The sequence below is a fragment of the Colossoma macropomum genome, unplaced genomic scaffold (assembly GCF_904425465.1).
Source record: "Colossoma macropomum unplaced genomic scaffold, Colossoma_macropomum, whole genome shotgun sequence".
Classification (NCBI taxonomy): domain Eukaryota; kingdom Metazoa; phylum Chordata; class Actinopteri; order Characiformes; family Serrasalmidae; genus Colossoma; species Colossoma macropomum.
In genome coordinates, this window is record NW_023494808.1 from 8,222,446 (window position 1) to 8,241,456 (window position 19,011).

At 38.6% G+C, this 19,011-nt stretch overlaps 1 protein-coding gene and 1 pseudogene across 2 annotated transcripts; both read right to left on the minus strand.

Annotated features, from left to right (window-relative positions):
- Nucleotides 1-470: 470 nt before the first annotated feature.
- On the minus strand, nucleotides 471-7,684 carry LOC118797953 (annotated as a pseudogene).
- Nucleotides 7,685-10,568: 2,884 nt separating this feature from the next.
- On the minus strand, nucleotides 10,569-18,457 carry LOC118797803 (zinc-binding protein A33-like). Of its 2 annotated transcripts, none has more exons than XM_036557072.1 (7): nucleotides 18,409-18,457; nucleotides 17,863-18,277; nucleotides 15,500-15,595; nucleotides 15,188-15,415; nucleotides 12,741-12,763; nucleotides 12,496-12,614; nucleotides 10,569-11,242 (listed from the first exon to the last, which is right to left on the minus strand). In XM_036557072.1, the coding sequence occupies exons 2-7, from the start codon at nucleotides 18,256-18,258 to the stop codon at nucleotides 10,647-10,649; spliced, it is 1,458 nt and encodes a 485-aa protein (XP_036412965.1). In that variant the 5' UTR covers nucleotides 18,259-18,277; nucleotides 18,409-18,457; the 3' UTR covers nucleotides 10,569-10,646. The 2 variants fall into 2 exon arrangements, with proteins under 2 accessions (XP_036412965.1, XP_036412966.1); XM_036557073.1 differs by having other exon boundaries at nucleotides 17,863-18,273; nucleotides 18,409-18,448.
- Between the last annotated feature and the right edge of the window lie 554 nt (nucleotides 18,458-19,011).

Here is a 19,011-nt window from a genome sequence, read left to right on the forward strand (position 1 = left end):
TACAATGGCTTGAACTGCGTATTTAAGTAAGTCTGAAAACTTGCCCAGTTTCCCAAGAGATTGAAGGAAAAAGTGAATTGTTACTCATTTCTCAAACTGAAGACTAAGAAGATCTTAATTAATGTGAAGAAGACCACTTTACCCAAAGAAAGAGTGTTTCCAAAAAAATTGTGAAACCATATACTTTGTTGCCATTGAAGCTAGCAGCAGTGCCACTGTGGCAAATGAGTTAGCAGCCCCCAAAGCTGGAGTAGCCAGCAAACATCAGACCCCCGAATACCAGGGGGTGTTTCACACATTGGCTATAAAATCATGATGCTTCATAAAACAGGACAGTAATCGAAAAGTAACAGAAAGTAATCAGATTGTGTTACTAGTAATCCTTTTGATTAGGTTAGAGATTATTTTTGTTGGTAATTACTAATCTTTTCAAAAAAGTTAAAGTAACCCTCCCCACCCTGATGATGTCTTTAATTAGCCTGATTCTTTAGCCCATACCACTCCTGCTTGACTGAGATGTGGGCAGGTAGAACTTTCAGGGAGCTTTTGCTGTCACTGTAAAAGTATGGGTACATCTTCTTAGTGAATGTGTGTGCAAAGGTATACAAGTTTGTGTTGTTGTCAGAGTTGGAAAAAGTCACCTGACCGCTCTCCCAGGTAAGCGTCACACGGATTCTCTTGATGGTTGGTTTTGTCAAGAGAGTCTTAATGGAAGTTTTGGAAGTTCCAGCTATAATCACATCAGTATTCCTCCATATGCAGCAAAACCCATTCTCTGGGACCGCTCTGTGAGATTCTTTTCTGTTGGCTGACTCTTAAGCCACTCCTACGATCCACATCTCATTCTCTTCAACATCCACCTCCCAGCTGTGAGTTCCTGAGGAGAACCCTTCAGAGCCCAGAACCCCACTATATGCACTTATCCTCTCTGGGTTCTCTGGAAGTAGAGAATTTGTAGAAGAACATGAGAGACTGCTCAGATCTTCAGACAGAATGAGGGAGGAGTTTGCCGTATTTGGGTCCAAAACCACTGGAACTGCAGAGGAACAGAGAGAAGTGCAATCATAACATGCATTTGTAATCAGAACATATTTTGGTGTAAAGAGTTAGATCTCCGTAGGGTTGTTCCACACCCAGCTCAGCTAGGTCCTGGAAAGCCAGTCAGAAAATCCAAGAAAAACATGTATTTAATTGATTTAGCCATGCAAAGTTTCAAAACTGTGCTACAAATAGATTTAGTCATTCATTTTTAACGTTTCAAAATCCTATGAGATTCTAAGTTACATTATATTGAATTTTACTGCTCACAGAATTATAGAACTGCACTGAAATTTTGGACTTGTTACCAATCTGAGATGTAGAACAATTGGCTTATATATTACATCAAGAGGGTACTTTTTTGAAGGATGTGCTTTTCATGTCTCTTGTCTTTGAAATATAAACCTCTTAGAGTAATTTCCAATGTTACTGGCAAATTTAGATATATTGCTGTTGTTGGAACGAAACCTTGTATCTCCATTTTTGTCCATTTTTCAGTTTTTGAAATAATTTGAAAATACCTGTTGCCCTTTACATTGTGTTTAAATTTCATGAAGAATGGACCAAAAGAAACAACCTAAAATTAGTTCCATTTTAGGTTGTTTCTTTTGGTCCATTCTTCATGGAATTTAAACACAATGTAAAGGGCAACGGGTATTTTCAAGGTTCCAGGTTTTCTTCCGACAAGAGTTTTATATATTTATATTTATATATACATATATATATATATATATATATATATATATATATATATATATATATATAATTTTAAAAAATCAAGATACTCGGTTTATTTTGACATTGAAAATAACTTCATAAATTCAGCTCCGTTAACTGGTATTTTCAGAACACCAGAAAACTTTACACAGCTATTTGTTACTCACAATAAGGCGTGAGATCCTTCATCTTCTCCCACACTCTATACCTCAGATTCCCCAGGTGTTTGGCTACATCAATCAGAGCTCCTGAGTCCAGTTCTGGATCTGCCCGTGTGTACTGAGCTCTGAAAACACACATATGCACATTACTAGCCCTACTTTTATTACATCAAAAATGGCCAAATGCAACATTTTGCTTTTATAGATAAATGTTTACCTTTCACATGTTTTCTGAAAATCCTGTAAATGAAACAAAATGATGTACTTAATTCATAGATTATTTCATGATGTTCAATATTCCTACAAATGATGTTACAAAATGTCTTACCTGCAGAACCAGTGCATCATCCTTCAGCTTCTCCTCTAATTCTCCGATCCTAGCACTTATATCCTGTATCTGATTACCCAGTTCTTTAATCTTCTTCTTCATTCTCTGGCTCTTCTCCTCTTCTTCCTTTTTCAGTGCCACAATCCTGGCCGCCTCCTCTTTTCTGAGGAACTGATGAAGCTTCTCAAACTCCTCCTTTATCTGCCTTTCTGTTTACATAGCCTGAGACTAAGAGAGAATAAAAAATATATACACACAGAGGTCATATATATATATATATATATATATATATATATATATAGACTATATATATAGACTATACATATATATACACATACACACACACAAACACAAACATCACATACACATTACTGCTGTTGATGACCTACCGTTATATGTGTAGCTTCCTTGTCACTGACATCTTTAATTTTTTTTGAAAACTTGAAGTTTCTTCTCCAAGCTTCTTAGATTAGTTTGAAGTTTTTCCTAATAACAAGGTTCATTAACATAAAACTGCAGTTAATGAAAATTTGTTACATTGCTATAAGATACTGCAAGTGTTTCAACATGGCATTCTTACACAAGTGGTCAATGAGCTTAATTCATTTGGATAATGCATACTGTAGCCAGGCATAATTGTCATGTTGAAATATCTAAACTGTCATCCCAGTCTGAGTTTGTGTTTGCTCTGGAGGAGGTCTGCTTTAAGGATGTCCCTGTATTTGGCTGCATTCTTCTGTACTTCAATTCTTGGCACGATGCTGCCACCACCATGTTTCACCATGGGATGGTGTTAGCCAGGTGATGTGTAGTGCCTGTTTTTCACCAGGTATAGTGCTTGCTGTATTGCTCAAAAAGAATTTAGATCTCATCAGACCAGATAATATTTTACTTCATGCTGCCAGAGTTCTTTACTTGCCATTGAGCAAACTCCTCAACAGCCACTCTGCCATAAAGGCCTGATTCGTGGAGTGTTGCAGAGATGGTTGAACCTGTCCAACAGGTTTTCCCATTTTTGCACAGAGCTTTTGAAGATCTTTTAGAGTGACCATTGGGTTCTTTCCTGCCTCCCTGCCTGGATGCTTATGGGGAACATTCAAAGCCCTAGGTATTGTTTTATATCCTTGCCTTGATCTATGCCTTGCCACAGTTTGATCGAGGAGATCCTCAGACAGTTTCTTGGACTTCATGGCATGGTTTTTGAAAATGCAATGTAAATTGTGGAGTCTAATAGACCCAGATGTGTGCCTTTCCAAACTATGTCCAATCAATTCAAATTGCAACAGCTGAAGTCCAGTTGAGTTCTAGACACACCTTAAGGATTATTAAAGCAAGCAGGATGAACCTGACCACAATTTGTTGCGCCACAAGCAAAGAGTCTGAATTCTTTGTGAGCAGGAGATTTTTGAAAAACTCTAAAAACATGTTTTCACTTTGTCATTATGAGTGGTTAAGTGTAGATTGATGGATAAAAATCCAAAATCAAATCCACAACACAATAAAGTGTACATAAAGTCAAGGAGTCTCACGTGATTAGGGGTGTTTATCTGTATGGCCACTTTATTGTACAGCTGCAATCAAAATGCTTTAAGCCCATTGGAAACTATTAGTTGTGCTGAGCTTTTTTAAATTGTTCTTCTTTGACTGGTTTATTACAAGTAGCTGAAAGTTTGTAAAATTGGCTAATAAACCTAATTTGTAATGGGGGTTGAATCATTTTAATTGCAATTGTAACTCATAAACTGCATGTTTATATACAATCGAATATAATTCTCTCACCATATGTTGTAGCTATTTTTGTTATGTCAAATAAAGCAACAGAGTTCTCCTTCTACAAATTGGAGACTGTCTGCCTTCCTAAAAGAGGTTTGCCCCTTCTAATAAGTAGTAGCCCTTGGGTTACAATACACTTACATGACTACTAACAGTTTGAGATCAGGGGTCTCAAACTCTGATTAGCTGGGGGGCACTAGTCAGGTGGCCTTCACTAGAAGCCAGCTGAAAAAATAAGGAGAAGAAACTGTGTGTAGCAGATTTTTACCTTTGAATGTTTAATGTGTAGCTTGCAGCCAACACAAACAGGACATTCTCTTGCCAAATTCTCTGTCCAGCACCGCTTTAGACACGTCCTACAGAAACTGTGACTGCAGGACAGAATCACTGGATCTTTAAAGATCTGAAAACATATGGGACATGAGAGGTCATCTTCAAGAAGGGAGTAAGAGGATGTCATCCCTACATTAGCTTTGGCCAACTGATATTGTCCACTGAAACTAAGGATAAAAAGAAGAAAGGTTGATATTTATTAGTTACATAATAGTAAAATCCAGAATTCTGCAGTGAAAGATTGAGTTTAAATAGAAAAACAGGACAGAAGTAACATGAAAACGTCAAATTACCTGTCAAACCTTTAACATGACCTCTTCATGTCTGTGTGGACATCCGCTACTGAGCAAGAGTACGAAGTTGAAGGAAGTGTTTTTGAGGGGAAAAAAGTAAGCAGTCAAGTTTAAAGGCATGAACTTGACTACTGTAAATGTATCTGAAACCAAGATATCATACCAAGACAGGCCATCACTGTATGATAGAGATCAAAAGGAATGTACTCTCCAGATCGAAGGGTTATATTTCGACCCAGAATTAGAACTCATGTGAAAAGTTCACAGAAGAAAGAAAGTGTGATTTGCTAAATGTATTTTGATGGAAGTGTGTATTTATGGAACTGGATTTTCATCTTCATAGGTGAGCAAACAAGTCAACATTCAAAAAAGGCTGTAATCATGCTGTCTGTTTTACCTCAGCATGGCCATCTTTGTAGAGAGGTGTGAGTTGCTTTCACAGCAGGGGGTCCTCACCCCCTCTCCTTTCACCCCGTTGTTGCTCACTAGGAGCTCAACATTTCACACACAGAGAAGCAACAGTGCCCTCGTTAATCTGATTACTGATTAATTAATGAGGGAAAATATTTTATTTGACTGTATTAAAAGAAAAAAAAAAAAACAGCTGACTTCCGTCCTGATGGTGGAATAGCCACTAGGGGGCGCTGCAGAAAAAGGCTACATGAAGTTCTGGGTATTAAACATTTCCAGTGTTATTAAAAGTGTTAAATTCCTACCACGGCTTCACTGATTCATGACCCAACAGAGAGCACACATACAAAAGTTAAGTCGTTTAATTTAACATTAAACTCAACAAATTCAAGATATCTGACTTCATTTCCAGGCAGAACAAACATAAAGCCCATATACACTGTTACACCATCCATATAAGGTGACGACAGCATTTTAGAATTCAAAACAAATCCGGGAAACATAAACATCTCTGCTGCAGATGAACACTTGAACTTTGTTTCTAGCTCCTACCATTCCTGTACAATTCCACCCAAAATGAGGGGAGGTGCAGTGTTACAGTTTAGCCCATGGGTGGGTTCACTGTAACAGACAGAGGGTCAGTTCAACACCTGCTAGAAAAGTCTGATAAAATGGTGCAAAGAAAGTTTATTCAATATAATTCTATGCTACAAGAGACAAATATATTTCCCAACCAAACTGTATTATATATTATCTATGAGATAGACAGTTCAATGGATAGATATACATACACACACATGAAATTATATATAAACACTGACATGAGACTGTGTGTCAAACAATGACAGATTTATTTTTGTCTAGTGAAGAACAGCAAATAAAAAACATAACACATAAAATATGGAACATTGTTTCTGAATAAAACAATGACAATGTGCATTTCATTAATATACTTATTTAAAACCAAAATACTAACATCTGAAAGATACTAATAAAGTAGAAGAAAATCTTTTTTTTCACATTTTTTCTGTTTTATTTTAAAACCTGTGTAAACATACAGAACAAAAAGATAAATTACTGTATTTGTCTTTGTTTACTAAAGGTGTCTGAGCTGTAACGCTGTGTAAAAACTAACCCCGCAGTGTGGAGGCTGTACTTAAGCCTAACTAGCACTTGCTCTAAGCTTGTCAGCTGCTTCAAAACGGTGCAATGTTGTCAGCAACAAGATGGTGATTAAAGTGATATAAGATTGGATTTTGTGATTTACAAACAGCTCAGTAACTGGAAAAGTTGAAAAAAAATTACTTACATGCCCTGAAAACAGTCTTTGGCATAGATCTCTGTAAAATGCTGACAAATCGCTCAGAATTTTGGTGGGAAATGTGGTAATGTGGCCAGAAGCTCACACTGCTTGACCTTGTTTAACAATATAAAAAGTCCTGTTAAACTGTGCCCCACACTGGGTTGTTCCTCACAATCCCTTATGTTCATCACAAGTTGGGATCTGGTGAGGAACAACTCACCTTTTCCCCTGTTTCAGCAGCACTCTGCATCTTGGTGTGACTCTAACATGATAGACTTTGTCCTCAAGTCATCAAACAAGCCTTTCTCTTTGCTCCATCAGTAATAAAGTGCTCTGTTTTCAGTATCTGCCAAAAACAAAAATGGATACAATTAATTACATTTTAACAAACTGAAGCCAATCAAAGTTTTAGTTTAGAGCCAAGAGCATGGTCTTCAACTTATTTTTCCATTTCGTAAGCAACGTCTGTCCTGGCACAAGAAGTGCTTCAAGACGAGAATACATTCTTCAATGTGACCTGGTCATTGACTATTGATACAGTTAAAAGGGTTACAATGAGGTGAATCTCTCTTCTGTCTTACAAGAACAGACGATAAAGCTTCCTACCGGCGGTGGTGCAAGCGAAATTCACCTAAGCTCACTTAAAATGACCATACAGAAACGTTCCCTCTGAAAATGAGGCTCATGAAAGTACAACCCCATTTCCAAAAAAGTTGGGACGCTGTGCAAAATGTAAATAAAAACAAAATGCAATGATGTGCAAATCATTTAAGCCCTACATTTAATTGAAGTAGTACAAAGACAACATGTCAAATGTTGAAACTGAGAAATTTTATTGTTTTTTTGAAAAATATTTGCCCATTTTGAATTTGATGGCAACAACATGTTCCAAAAAAGTTGGGACAGGGGCAACAAAAGGCTGGTAAAGTTGTGTAAAACTAAAAAAAGTCCGGGGATCGAATGGGCCCTGTTGGTGCTGCGCAAGCCCTCTTCCGCTACACCACCACAGCTGTGGTGTCAGGCGGGAAAAGAACAAAGGACGCCAGGGGAAAACTGGCTTTCTTAGAAGTTGAGAGAAAATTAAGTAAGTGAAAAAAGACAAATGACTTTACCTTTCTGTTGGCTCACGATGAGACAAAGACTCCTTCTCTGCAGTTATAAAGCCCTCTGCCCAGGTGTAGCACGTTGGGCTTGATTGGACCTGGGAGATGTGCGTCGTCTCCCTCTGGTGGCCGGGAGCACCGCAGCCCTGGAGAAAGCCCTTCAGAACATTTTCCATAAGCGCTGCCTGGGCAGGGTGAAGAACATCATCAAGGACGTTTCTCATCCTAACCATGGACTTTTACCCTCCTCCTTTCTGGCAGTCATTACAGAAGCCTCCGCTCCCGAATGAGCAGGCTCAGGAAGAGCTTCTTCCCTGAGGCTGTGACTCTGCTGAACTCCACACCATCACTTTTACCACATCTTTGCATTATTATACGTTTGTCCTAGTGCTATTGCGCTATTCATATTTGTACAGTTACTGTACATGTTTTTTCTCTGAATACTTATCATTTTACATATGCTGCTCTGACTGTACGTACTACTTACATTTGCTCTCCACTCACTCTGTATATATGTGTATTACATTTATACTTTATACATCCATATTTTACATTTGTACTTTTATACTATTATTATATCTATATTCTTTTACCACTCTACCATAATACATAGCTACATTCTACAAGACTGAATGGAGTTCAGTCAGCAGACTGCAGATGCTGCTGATCTCCACAAGGGGGCACCAGCTGCATTCAGATCTCAATATTAATGCTCAACTCAAGTTTATTGCCATTATATATACACTCAAGTGTGCAATTAACACGCAGTATCACAGCCATTGGAAAAGAGTGCAAAATGTCAAATGGTGTAATTATATGTGCAAATGTTACCTTACAGTGCAACTCCATTGGCCATTCAATATGCTGTGTGGGAAATACAGCATGACTACATGAGAAACTGGAACATCTGATAGGGACCAGCTTTCTGCTGTAGGGGTGGACTGCACGCTCGGTTCTCTGGTCTTGTATGGGAATATTGAAAAGGTACTACACCAGGCTTGACTGGAATTATTGGTAAATAACGAGTGGGTAAGTTGTGTAAACAGCGGACAGTGATATTAGTGAACTATTGCTCCTCTATTTCTACGATTCCCCTTTTTCTTTGCCACCACAATCCAAAATCTTCTACTAGTTATGAAGAAAAAAAGCTGGCTAACATGGTCACTGACAAAAACCCCACAGTACTTTTTCCGTCTGCTTTGAAAACAAAGAAAGATGTAATTTTATTAACCTCATTAGAGTAAACATAACCTGCGAATAATCAAATTTGTGTACTCGTACGCATTGGATGCACGTCCGTAATCACATGGCAGCAAAGTAACAGGATCAGGATAACACTAATCAGTATATCGCTGTTGTCGGAGGAAAACCTCGTATCTCCAAAATGGTAACTTTACAGGAGAAGGAAAAAACATACTTAACTCTTAATGTAAGTCAATGGAACCAGACTTTTTTCCAAGTAACTTTGGTTCATTTCTTTTAGTCTATTCTTCATAAAAATTTACAAAAAATGTAAAGGTAAGAGGCATTTTCAAATTATGTGAAAACTGAAAAACAAGGTTTTCTTCCAACAACAATGATATTCTCACTGGGGTCTCTGACAGGCTTCATTTTCAGCAAATAAAGTTGTAAATTCCTTAAATTTAACATGGACCTCTTATGCTGAGGTGTGAAAAGGTAGAAAATGCTTTTTCTGGGTGACTGATAAGTAACTTTCATTGAAAAATAGTAGATTTGTAAATTAATAACAGCATATTTCAACTCTTGTTAGGATTTGGTTCACCTAGGTAACAATGGACCTCATTCACCAACCGTTCTTAAGACGAAATTTCTTCTTAAAACCCACTTATGCAGTCCTCACGAAGATGCTGACATCCACCAGTGTTTTCCTATCTGGGATTTATTCTTAGGTAAGAACAGAATCTACACACACTCAAGAGCACAAAGGTGAGAACAGTTCTACGGTTTAAGAACACGTCATGAATCTGACGGAGGCTTTTTATAAGGCCCTTTCTCAAGACACTGGTGAATGAGGCCCAGTGCGTTTTTTTCTAGTGGTGAACCATGACTATTAGAGCTTGGCCTTCAGTCCAGGAAAAAAAACACATCTATGTTAATGCTGAAATTGAATTTTATTATATTACCAAATGTTAAAAATGATGAACATCTTTTCCTATATTTTGAAAGCATACATCATAATATCTGTATCTTAATCTTTTTAAACATACATATGAAAAGAAATGAGTATTAACATGCCTGTGTATAATTCTTAAACCAAAACAATGTAACTGCTTTCAAACATCTTTTTCATCATTTCCTACAGTCATGCCCAGTTCTTCAAATGTAGCACTAATACAATACCAATATCAAACACTAGCTGTATAAACAGTGATCATGCATGTATAATATGTAACATGTATAATACTATGATAATATTAGTAGACATTGAAGGTAAAAAGAAAAAGATATGTTTAGTCTTTTATGCTTGCATATTTTCTTCTTCTTAATTGGTAAAATCTGCTGAAGAATCCCTTTTGTCTTAATATGTATATAGATCACAATGCAAAAGTAAGAGACCCACCTTCATTGATGTCGTTTCCATTCAAAACAGCCATTAAGAACAATTTATACATTTTCAGCATCAGGAAAACATATTTATCAGAAAATTACACTGAAGCCTGAACAATTAAATACGAGGGATATTTTTCCACACCTCCAAAGTTCAGTCTTAGAGGTTGGTTCTTTTCTGCTTCTCACAATCCGAGTAATCTAAACACATTCAGTGATGTTGAGGTCTGGACTCTGGGGTGGTCAGTCCATTGTTCAGCTTCTTTGTTTGATGTGTCCGTCTCCTTTTCTCAGTGAGGCTTCTTGATCAGCTACACATCCTTTCAGACCCATAGCACTGAGTCGTCTTCTCACAGTGGAAGGATGGACAGAAACACCTGTGGATGCTTTCAGATCTGGGGCAAGAGTAAATATTGATTTTCTCTTGAAGATGAAAGTTTTAAAGTGATGTTTATCGGAGGCGTACATTTTCAGTTGTCTACCAGGTCTTGCATGGTTGTTAAGTCATAATTTTACTGTATTTTTCAATCAATTTTTGAACTCCAGTTTTGGAAACTCCAGTTTTTTTTTTCACTTATTGTCCTTTGACTCTCTCTTTACTTCTGTAAGTACCTTATCTTATGTCGAAGTTCCAAAGAAGTATCTACTGATAAATGAATAACTTGTATTTTGTGTTAGGCTTTTGTTGTCATTGTTACTTTGTGATAGAACTTTTAAGGAGTTCATGCTGCCATTGTTAAAGTATGGATACACCTTCTTAGTGAATTTGTGTGCAAAGGTATGCAAAGTTGTGTCATTATCTGGGTTGGAAAAGGTCACTAGACCTTCCTGACACTTAAGTGTTACACAGATTCTCTTAATGGTTGGCTTTGTCATTAGAGTTTCAGATGTACTTACGGAGAGTCCAGCTCTAATATTATTACCATCCCTCCATATACAGCAGAACCCATTTTCTGGGACTGCTCCACAGGTTTTCTTCCTGCTGACAGATTCTTCAGCCACTCCTACAATCCAGTCCTCACTATTTCCAACCTCCACCGCCCAGCTGTGAGTTCCTGAGGAGAACCCTTCAGAACCTAGGACACTTCTATATGCACTCATCCTCTCTGGGTTGTCTGGAAGTTGATATTTTTCAGCAGAGTTTGAAAAACTGCTAAAATCTGCTGAAATACTGAGGTAGGGGCTTGCAGTGTTCGGGTCCAGGACCACTGGAACTGCAAAAAGCAACACATGTTTATATTAATCAGATGCTTCACCATTCAGGACATGTATTTTTTACAATCAAAATATTGAACAGATTTGGCGCCCTCTAGTGTGGAAATATATAATTATATACAACTTCCAGGATAAAATGTTTGTAATGTTTCTACAAGGTTTTCAGACATTTTCTTACACTAAATGTATTTCAATCATTGTTTAAAGCTTAGGAATTTCTAATATTTTCAGAATGAACTTGAGCATATTAACCACAAAGACATTTTTGCTTATCTTTAGGGCGACAAAAATTATGAAGCTGACTGCAGGTCATAATGCATGCAGCTGGCAGATGTCCATTTTTGAACCTTTGTTAGCTCTATGGGGTTTGCAATGTTGTGTGAGCCTCAATCGAACAGTGGATTGATTAAGTCCGCTATGTCCCAGGCAACAATTTTGTCCACCAGTTCAAGACTGGAAAATTAGTAGAATTAGTCAAAACCATTCTGAAATAGTTCTGATTTAGTTTTCAGCATATTCACTATTGTAATTATTCCACATTTCGCATAAAAGTTCTGTATAGTATTATTTGAGTTAGCTAAATACCTACATAATATATACCTATGATGTTGAGATGAAAATAACTAGATGTTTGGAGAAAAGCTGTTAGTTAGCCTAGCTAAATCCAGTCCACTCTAAGTTTTGAGTGAATACTTTAGGCTTTACAGTGTGTCTTAAAACAAAGCAAGGACTTCATATTTTTGCATCTTTTTTACTGACCCATTGATACTATTTATTTGACCTTTCTGGTGGAAATATATAACTACATGGAAGAATATTAAGTCAAGTGGTCTGTACTTTGGACCCCTTCCCCAAGCGATGAATCTGATGATTGAAAGAGAATTCAAAGAGAACTCAGGCAAAACTTGGTGAAGGACATGTCTTCTGAGGATGTGAGTGATTTATCTACTATTGTCACAATATTTTCATCAGCATAATGTTAACTTTGCATTTGAGGCCTAAACATCAAGTTGGATCTTCTTTCTGAGTCTGTGCCTGAGACCTTAATACATAAAGTCGTATTATGTGGCTCGAAAAAATCCCACCAAATCTGACCCGACACCTCCAGCTTTTAAATTATTATTTAAGTCTTTACAGGGTCACTCACAGCAGCACACCTTATTTAACCTGTTTTGTCCTCCTAACTCAGTAATGCCACAAAAAAATATATCTTAGATCTTACATAGTGCATCGTTAACCATTTGTAACTCACAGTAAGGACAGAGGTACTTCATCTCCTTCCAAACTCTGTGACTCAGATTTCCTAGATGTTTGGCCACATCAATCAGAGCTCCTGACTCAAGTTGTGGATCTGGCACTGTGTATTGAGCTCTGAAGACACAAAAACATAATTTACTATCTTTCATTTTTATAATATCAAAAAGGGTACATGCTAAATTTGTGCATAATTAGTATGAGAAAATATGAACATGCACATTTGTGCAGGTTAGTGTTTACCTTTCGCTTGCCTTCTTGAAATCCTGTAAAATTAAATAACAACGTATGTTCTATTTATTTATTTTTAACAGATTTACTTCCATATTATTACAAACCACATATGTACATCATGGCCAAAAGTATGTGGACATCACATCCATAGGTGCTCATTTCAAAATTGCCACAAATTTGGAAGCAAACAAATCTCCAGAATGTCACTTTGGCCTTTTGAATTCCCTTCATGTAGCTAAAATCATGAAGAAAAGCCCCAGCACATTATTCCACCTCTGCCAAACTTTTCAGTCAGCAGTCGGTCTGGTGCTTTTCTCCTGCATTTGCCAAATACCAGATGGTGGAACATGATGCATCACACCAGAGAACATGTTTCCACTGGTCCTGAGCCAAATGGCTGTGCTACCCCAAAACATATGTGTGGTCCATTTGGAAGGCAGCCGTCTAAGTAGGCAGCATTTGCATATTCCCGAGATTTGGAAGGCAGCATAAGTCAGCTCTCTAGAAGACAAGTCAGTCTTCTAATGTGCCTTATTTTGACCAAATTTGAAGAATTGATCATATGTATCCTTTTCTACTGGCAATTCTAATGGTAATACTGTTCAACGGCCAAGAGTTCCATCACTTCCATTTTAAAAACTTGGCAGATGGATTGTCTGCTTGGATTGACTGCTTTGTTTGTGTAACATATTTAACACTTTTGTGTTTGTACATGACTAAAAATGGTCCCTTTGGTTAAATTTAGGCAACTCATTAGGTGAAGCTAACTTGAGTTAGTTTAGCTAGTGGGCTAGTTGTGTAAACGTGCCAGCTTTTCAGTACAAGAGACAAACCTAGTTTAAATCACTGTTCACTGTTTAGCAACGCATTTTGTCGTTAAATAAATCATCAATTTGATTCTATATTCTGAGATGCTGCTGCTAATTTAGATTTTTTTTCTGTCTTCAGGGACTAATGAGATGAGGAAGAGGGGCTATCACATGGAGGAAAACTGCCCTGAATGGCTGGAGGCAGCTCACTTTTTGTGGGAAGCAAACGCTACAGACTGGCATTTTCCTGGAAAGATAAAAATAGTGTAACCAACTGGATGATGTAAGTTCTGAAAGTAAACACAGCAAAAACTTTTTTTTTTCCCTCTCTGTTTGGTATTGCTATGCTTTTCACAGCCACACCACTGTTAGGTAAATGTTGACAGTGAGATTTCAGACTAGGAGCCAATAAATCACATGAAAATGCATAAAATGCTTTATAAAATGCATATAATCCAACTCAGCTTATTACGTGTGATCCTTTTTTACTGGGTGCATTTTGGACAAAATCATAAGCAGTTTTATACTGAATGTGGATGAGGTCAGTGAGTGAATTGAGATGATTCACAAACTAGTAGTCATGATTATTTGTAATGTTGCAGCACAAAGTCAAGTATTTAATGGCAGATATGACTCCTTAAAGAAGCTGCTGTACATTCGGGATCCCTCCTTATTCACAGATATCACATGTACAGCACAACAGTTGTTATGATGTATAATGCTTCTAAAAAATGTCCACCTGCCTGAATGCCTACCAAGGTTGCTTTTGTGTTAAAATGCTGCCCAACGAGAATGGTGCCTTTGAAGGCAGTGACTAGTTAGGCAACTGCCTCAAGAATGAAACGCACTGACTTTCATTTCACAATAACAACACTTACAGACTCTAACAAGACAGAAATTTCAAATTTGAAATTTGATCAGTCATTTTACTTTTCTTTACACCCCAGATGGAGAAGTCATAGTATCTCGGGGTCTTGTTCACAAGTGATGGGAAGAGTGATCGGCCGCAAGCTTTGAGAGGTGGCAGCAGTAATGCAGTCACTGTACTGGACTGTAGTGGTGAAGAGGGAGCTGAGCCATTAGGCAAAGCTCTCTGTTTACCTGTCAGTCTACATCTCAACCCTCACCTATGGTCATAAGCTTTGGGTAATGACCAAAAGAATGAGATCGCAAATACCAGCAGCAGAAATCAGCTTTTCTCTCAGGGTGGCGGGCTACACTCTACTTGATAGGGCGAGGACCTCGGTCGTCTGGGAGGAGCTCAGAGTAGAGCCGCTACTCCTCCACATTGAGAGAAGCCAGTTGAGATGCCCCTAGATGCCTCCCAGTGGGGGTTTACCAGGCACTGCCTATTGGGACAAGACCCCTGAGGTCATCCTAGGACCCACTGGAGGGATTATGTCTACGAGTTGGCTTGGGAGTCACTTGTGGCCCCCCAGAATGAGCTGGAGGAAGTTGTGGGGGACAAGGATGTCTGAAATTCTCCGCTTTCCTAACTGCTACCATGACCCTAGCTGGATTAAGCAGTTATAGATGATGAATTAATGAATGATTGTTTCTCTATGGACACTTCATGGCTGTGATTTTATGTAATTAAACTGGTGTCCAAATACTTTTAGCCAAATAGTTCATAATAAAATGTCATACCTGTACAATCAAGGCATCATTCTTTAGTATGTTGTTTAATTCTGTGACTCTAGAACTTATTTCCATTATCTGTTTATCTAGCTCTTCGATCTTCTTCTTCATCCTCTGGCTCTTCTCCTCTTCTTCCTCTTTCAGTGCAGCTATGGTGGCTTCCTCCTCTTCTCTGAGGAACTGGTGAAGCTTCTCAAACTCCTCCTGTATCTGTGTCTCTGTGTTTTGGGCCTGAGACTGGGAGCAGGGCAAAAAAAGAGTTTTCATTTTCATTTCTTTAACAAATCAAGTTTCATATGCAGACCGTTACTGATGACCCACCTTAATATGTGCAGCTTCCTGTTCACTAATGTCTTTAATTTTTTGGAAAATTGTAAGTTTTGTCTCCAACCTTGTTAGATGAGTCTTCAGCTTTCCCTAAAAAGACACAGTAAATTACCAGATAAAATAACTTTAAAACCAATTGACTACATTGGTGTTACTAAATTTGTTCCATTAACCTCTTAAAATCTCAGGCCTTTTACATACTTAGGCTTTTTGTTCAGTAACTACAGGGACTTCAATACAAAAGGGCTGAGCTACACTATACAGACAAAAGAATTGGAACACAACTCCTAAATTTTGAGATATAGCCTTGCAGTCTGTATTGACGAACACTGGCCGTAGAAGGTATCATACTGATGAGCTCAGTGACTTTAAACATGATACTGTTATAGCAAACAAGACAGTTTGTGAAATTTCTGTCCTGCTAGATTTGCCCCCGGTCAACTCTAAGTGCTATTACTGTAAGTGGAAGCATCTAGGAGCAACAACAACTTAGCCACAAAGTGGTAGACCACGCAAACACACGCAGAGTGGGGCCGTCGGGTGATGAAGTGCACTCTATCCTCTGTTGAATCTCACTTGCAAGTTCCAAATTGCCTCTGGAAGCAACATCAGCAAATGAAGTGTGCTTTAGGACCTTCACGAAATGGGTTTCCTTGGCCGAGCAGCAACACACAAGCCTAAGATTAAAATGCACGTTGCCAAAATAGGGGCGGGTGCTGGGGTGTGGAGTAAAGCATGCCACCACTGGACTCTGGAGCAGTGAAAATGTATTTTGTGGAGTGATGAATTATGCTTCTCTATCTGGCAGTCTGATGGACGAGTCTGGCGAATGCCAGGAGAACGTTACCTGCCTGACTGCATTTTGCCAACTGTAAAGTTTGGTGGAGGAGGGATAATGATATGGGGTTGTTTTTCAGGGGTTGGGCTAGATAGTCCCTTTAGTTCCAGTGAAGGACAGAAATCCAAAGCCTATACTAAATCCTATGGATTTAGAATGGGATGTCATTAAAGCTCCTGTTGGTGTAATGTGTAGTTGTCCCAGTACGTTTGTCCATATAGTGTATTCTTAGGTTATAGAAGTGTGTAATAAGGGCCGCCGGTGGGCCCTGGCCTTTGTAAAGGTTAAATAAAATGCTCATTTCGAAAAAGTAAGGAAAACTAAAGATGGCAAGAATAGTTGTACTATGAGCAATCTTCAATTTAGTCAAGCTGAATTTTGACAACGCTGAAAACCAGAAATTCAAAAAGGTGTTTTGGTTGCAGTTTCCGAAAGTTTGAGAACATCATGCAAAATTATATGCCTTTTTCCACATCAAACAGCTGATGCACACCCTGATTGATCTGCTCTCATTGGTCATTCTGGATGACCAAACAGATTGTTGATATGTGGTGGGGTAACTGTGTCATACCTACAAGTCAATATGCTTATGTTTTAGAGACAAACCCCCAAATTTGACGTGCTGTTGTTTGTACTGTGTGGGAACTGGACACGAGTAATAACACTAACACCGATTTATTCTGAAGTCATTTGTTTCTGATTAATGATATTTATTATACCACAGCTACAGTCTAGCTGGTTAAGAAGTATTCTAGCTGTGCTGTTCTTCACAATAACTGTATCATTCCGTGGAGCACCAGTAGCCAATTAACGACTCACTTTTTTACCACTACAAAGTTTCTACTGTAGTACGTATAAAACAGAAAATGAACGCATTAGGTAACTTTCATAAGATAATATTTGGCCTGCAGCCTGTTTGGTCAAATTCTGAACCTGTCATTGATCCTAGGCAAGCGTTTCAGTCAGCAGCTGTAATGGAACAACTAAACAGATTGGAATTAGCCAGAAGTGAAAAGAGTGCAATTCAGCAAACGAGAAGAGCTGTGAAATGCTTTACATGCTGACTGGAACAAAACCATCAAGTTCAACCTGCAATTATTGAAAATGCTGAGCAGAACCTGATGTTGTGACGGTTTTAACTCTCTTCGTATAGAAAAATGGGACTACTTTTGGTGGAAGGAATCACCGATATTGAGGCTCATTTGATTCAATGTTTGGGGCTTATTTGCTTTACTTTTTTCTTTATTTTGCAGAAATGTTGTATAAAAGCAGTAGAACCCTTGAGGTCCTGCGTTATCAGGAATAACATCATGGCCGTGATGATCCATGATCTGTCACCAGATTGTGATGTTGTTCACAATAACATACTCCTTCTAGTAACTACAAAAGACCACATTTCTGGGTAGAGCATTGAGAGGTCAATTAGGCAACTATGAATAAATAGGAAAGCACACAATTTCTCATGAGGTTGGGCAAGACTTTGTTGTTTTTTTACAGGACAGGAAAATGTCTTTCCTACCTTGCGTGGGATGGCAGCTTTAGTGATGGAGCAGAAACTGTGATTTTGATGCTCCTGAGACACACACTTTGCACAAACCAGCTTCTCATCTTTCTCACAGAACAGATGAAGCCTCTCAGAGTGTAGAGAACATCTCAGGGGGTCTAACTCTCGCTCTCTCTTCTGCTGCAAGAAAGACTCGCAGGCGCTCCTCAGAGCCAGGTTGGTAGGAAGATGATCTTCTGATGACCGACACCTGCAGACAGGACACTCTCTTTCAATTTTCTCCTCCCAGCTCTGCTGTAGACACGTCCTACAGAAACTGTGACTGCAGGACAGAATCACTGGGTCGTTAAAGATTTCAAAACACACGGGACACGACAGGTCCTGTTCGAGTGGGAAGAGAGAGGTGGCCATCACTGCAAGCAGCTTCTGCTTGAGAAGAAGTCATAGTCATTTAGTTAAATACATACAAAATGACAATTTTCATTTTAGATGTTCAAAATGAACACTGAATATTAAGTGTTAAAAATGTAGCTGAGTGAAAAACGTCAAAAACTAAATTACCTTAAAATTGTCAGAGCACTGTCGATGTCTATGCCACAGCTCCAACTGAGCAAGAGGAACAGGTTATAGGTGTGTTAAGGTAGCCAGTCAAGTTTTGTTGTGTTTTTACAAGAAGACAACCCATATGTGAGAACATGACATTGCTTCTCTACAACCACTAAGTAGATTCAGTGGAGCAAAATGCAGATGAGTCATTCAACAGTTGGGCCGCCACATCAATTTGAGGACCAGCTGTTCAGCCACCCACCTGTAAGCATCTGCAACCACCCACTGATCTCAGATGTGACCGATGACTGTAGTGTAATTGCCACTGTAAAATTCTTATACGCTCAGTGATTTGATATTTTACTAAATTCAGGTGATGGGTAGCTGTGCTCATGATGCAAACCAAAGTAGCTGTCAGTTCAGCTACAGAACCTACTCTTCTCAGGCATCATGTTGCAGTGCTACCTTGTCCCTAGAGAAGTGAGAAGTGGTTTAATTGGTTAAAAAGAAGCAGCTAGGGCTCCCGAGTGGCGCAACCGTCTAAGCGTTGGTCCTGTCATCAGGAGATCGCAAGTTCGATCCCTGGTGATGCTACAGCCATCCGTAGCCGGGAGTCTG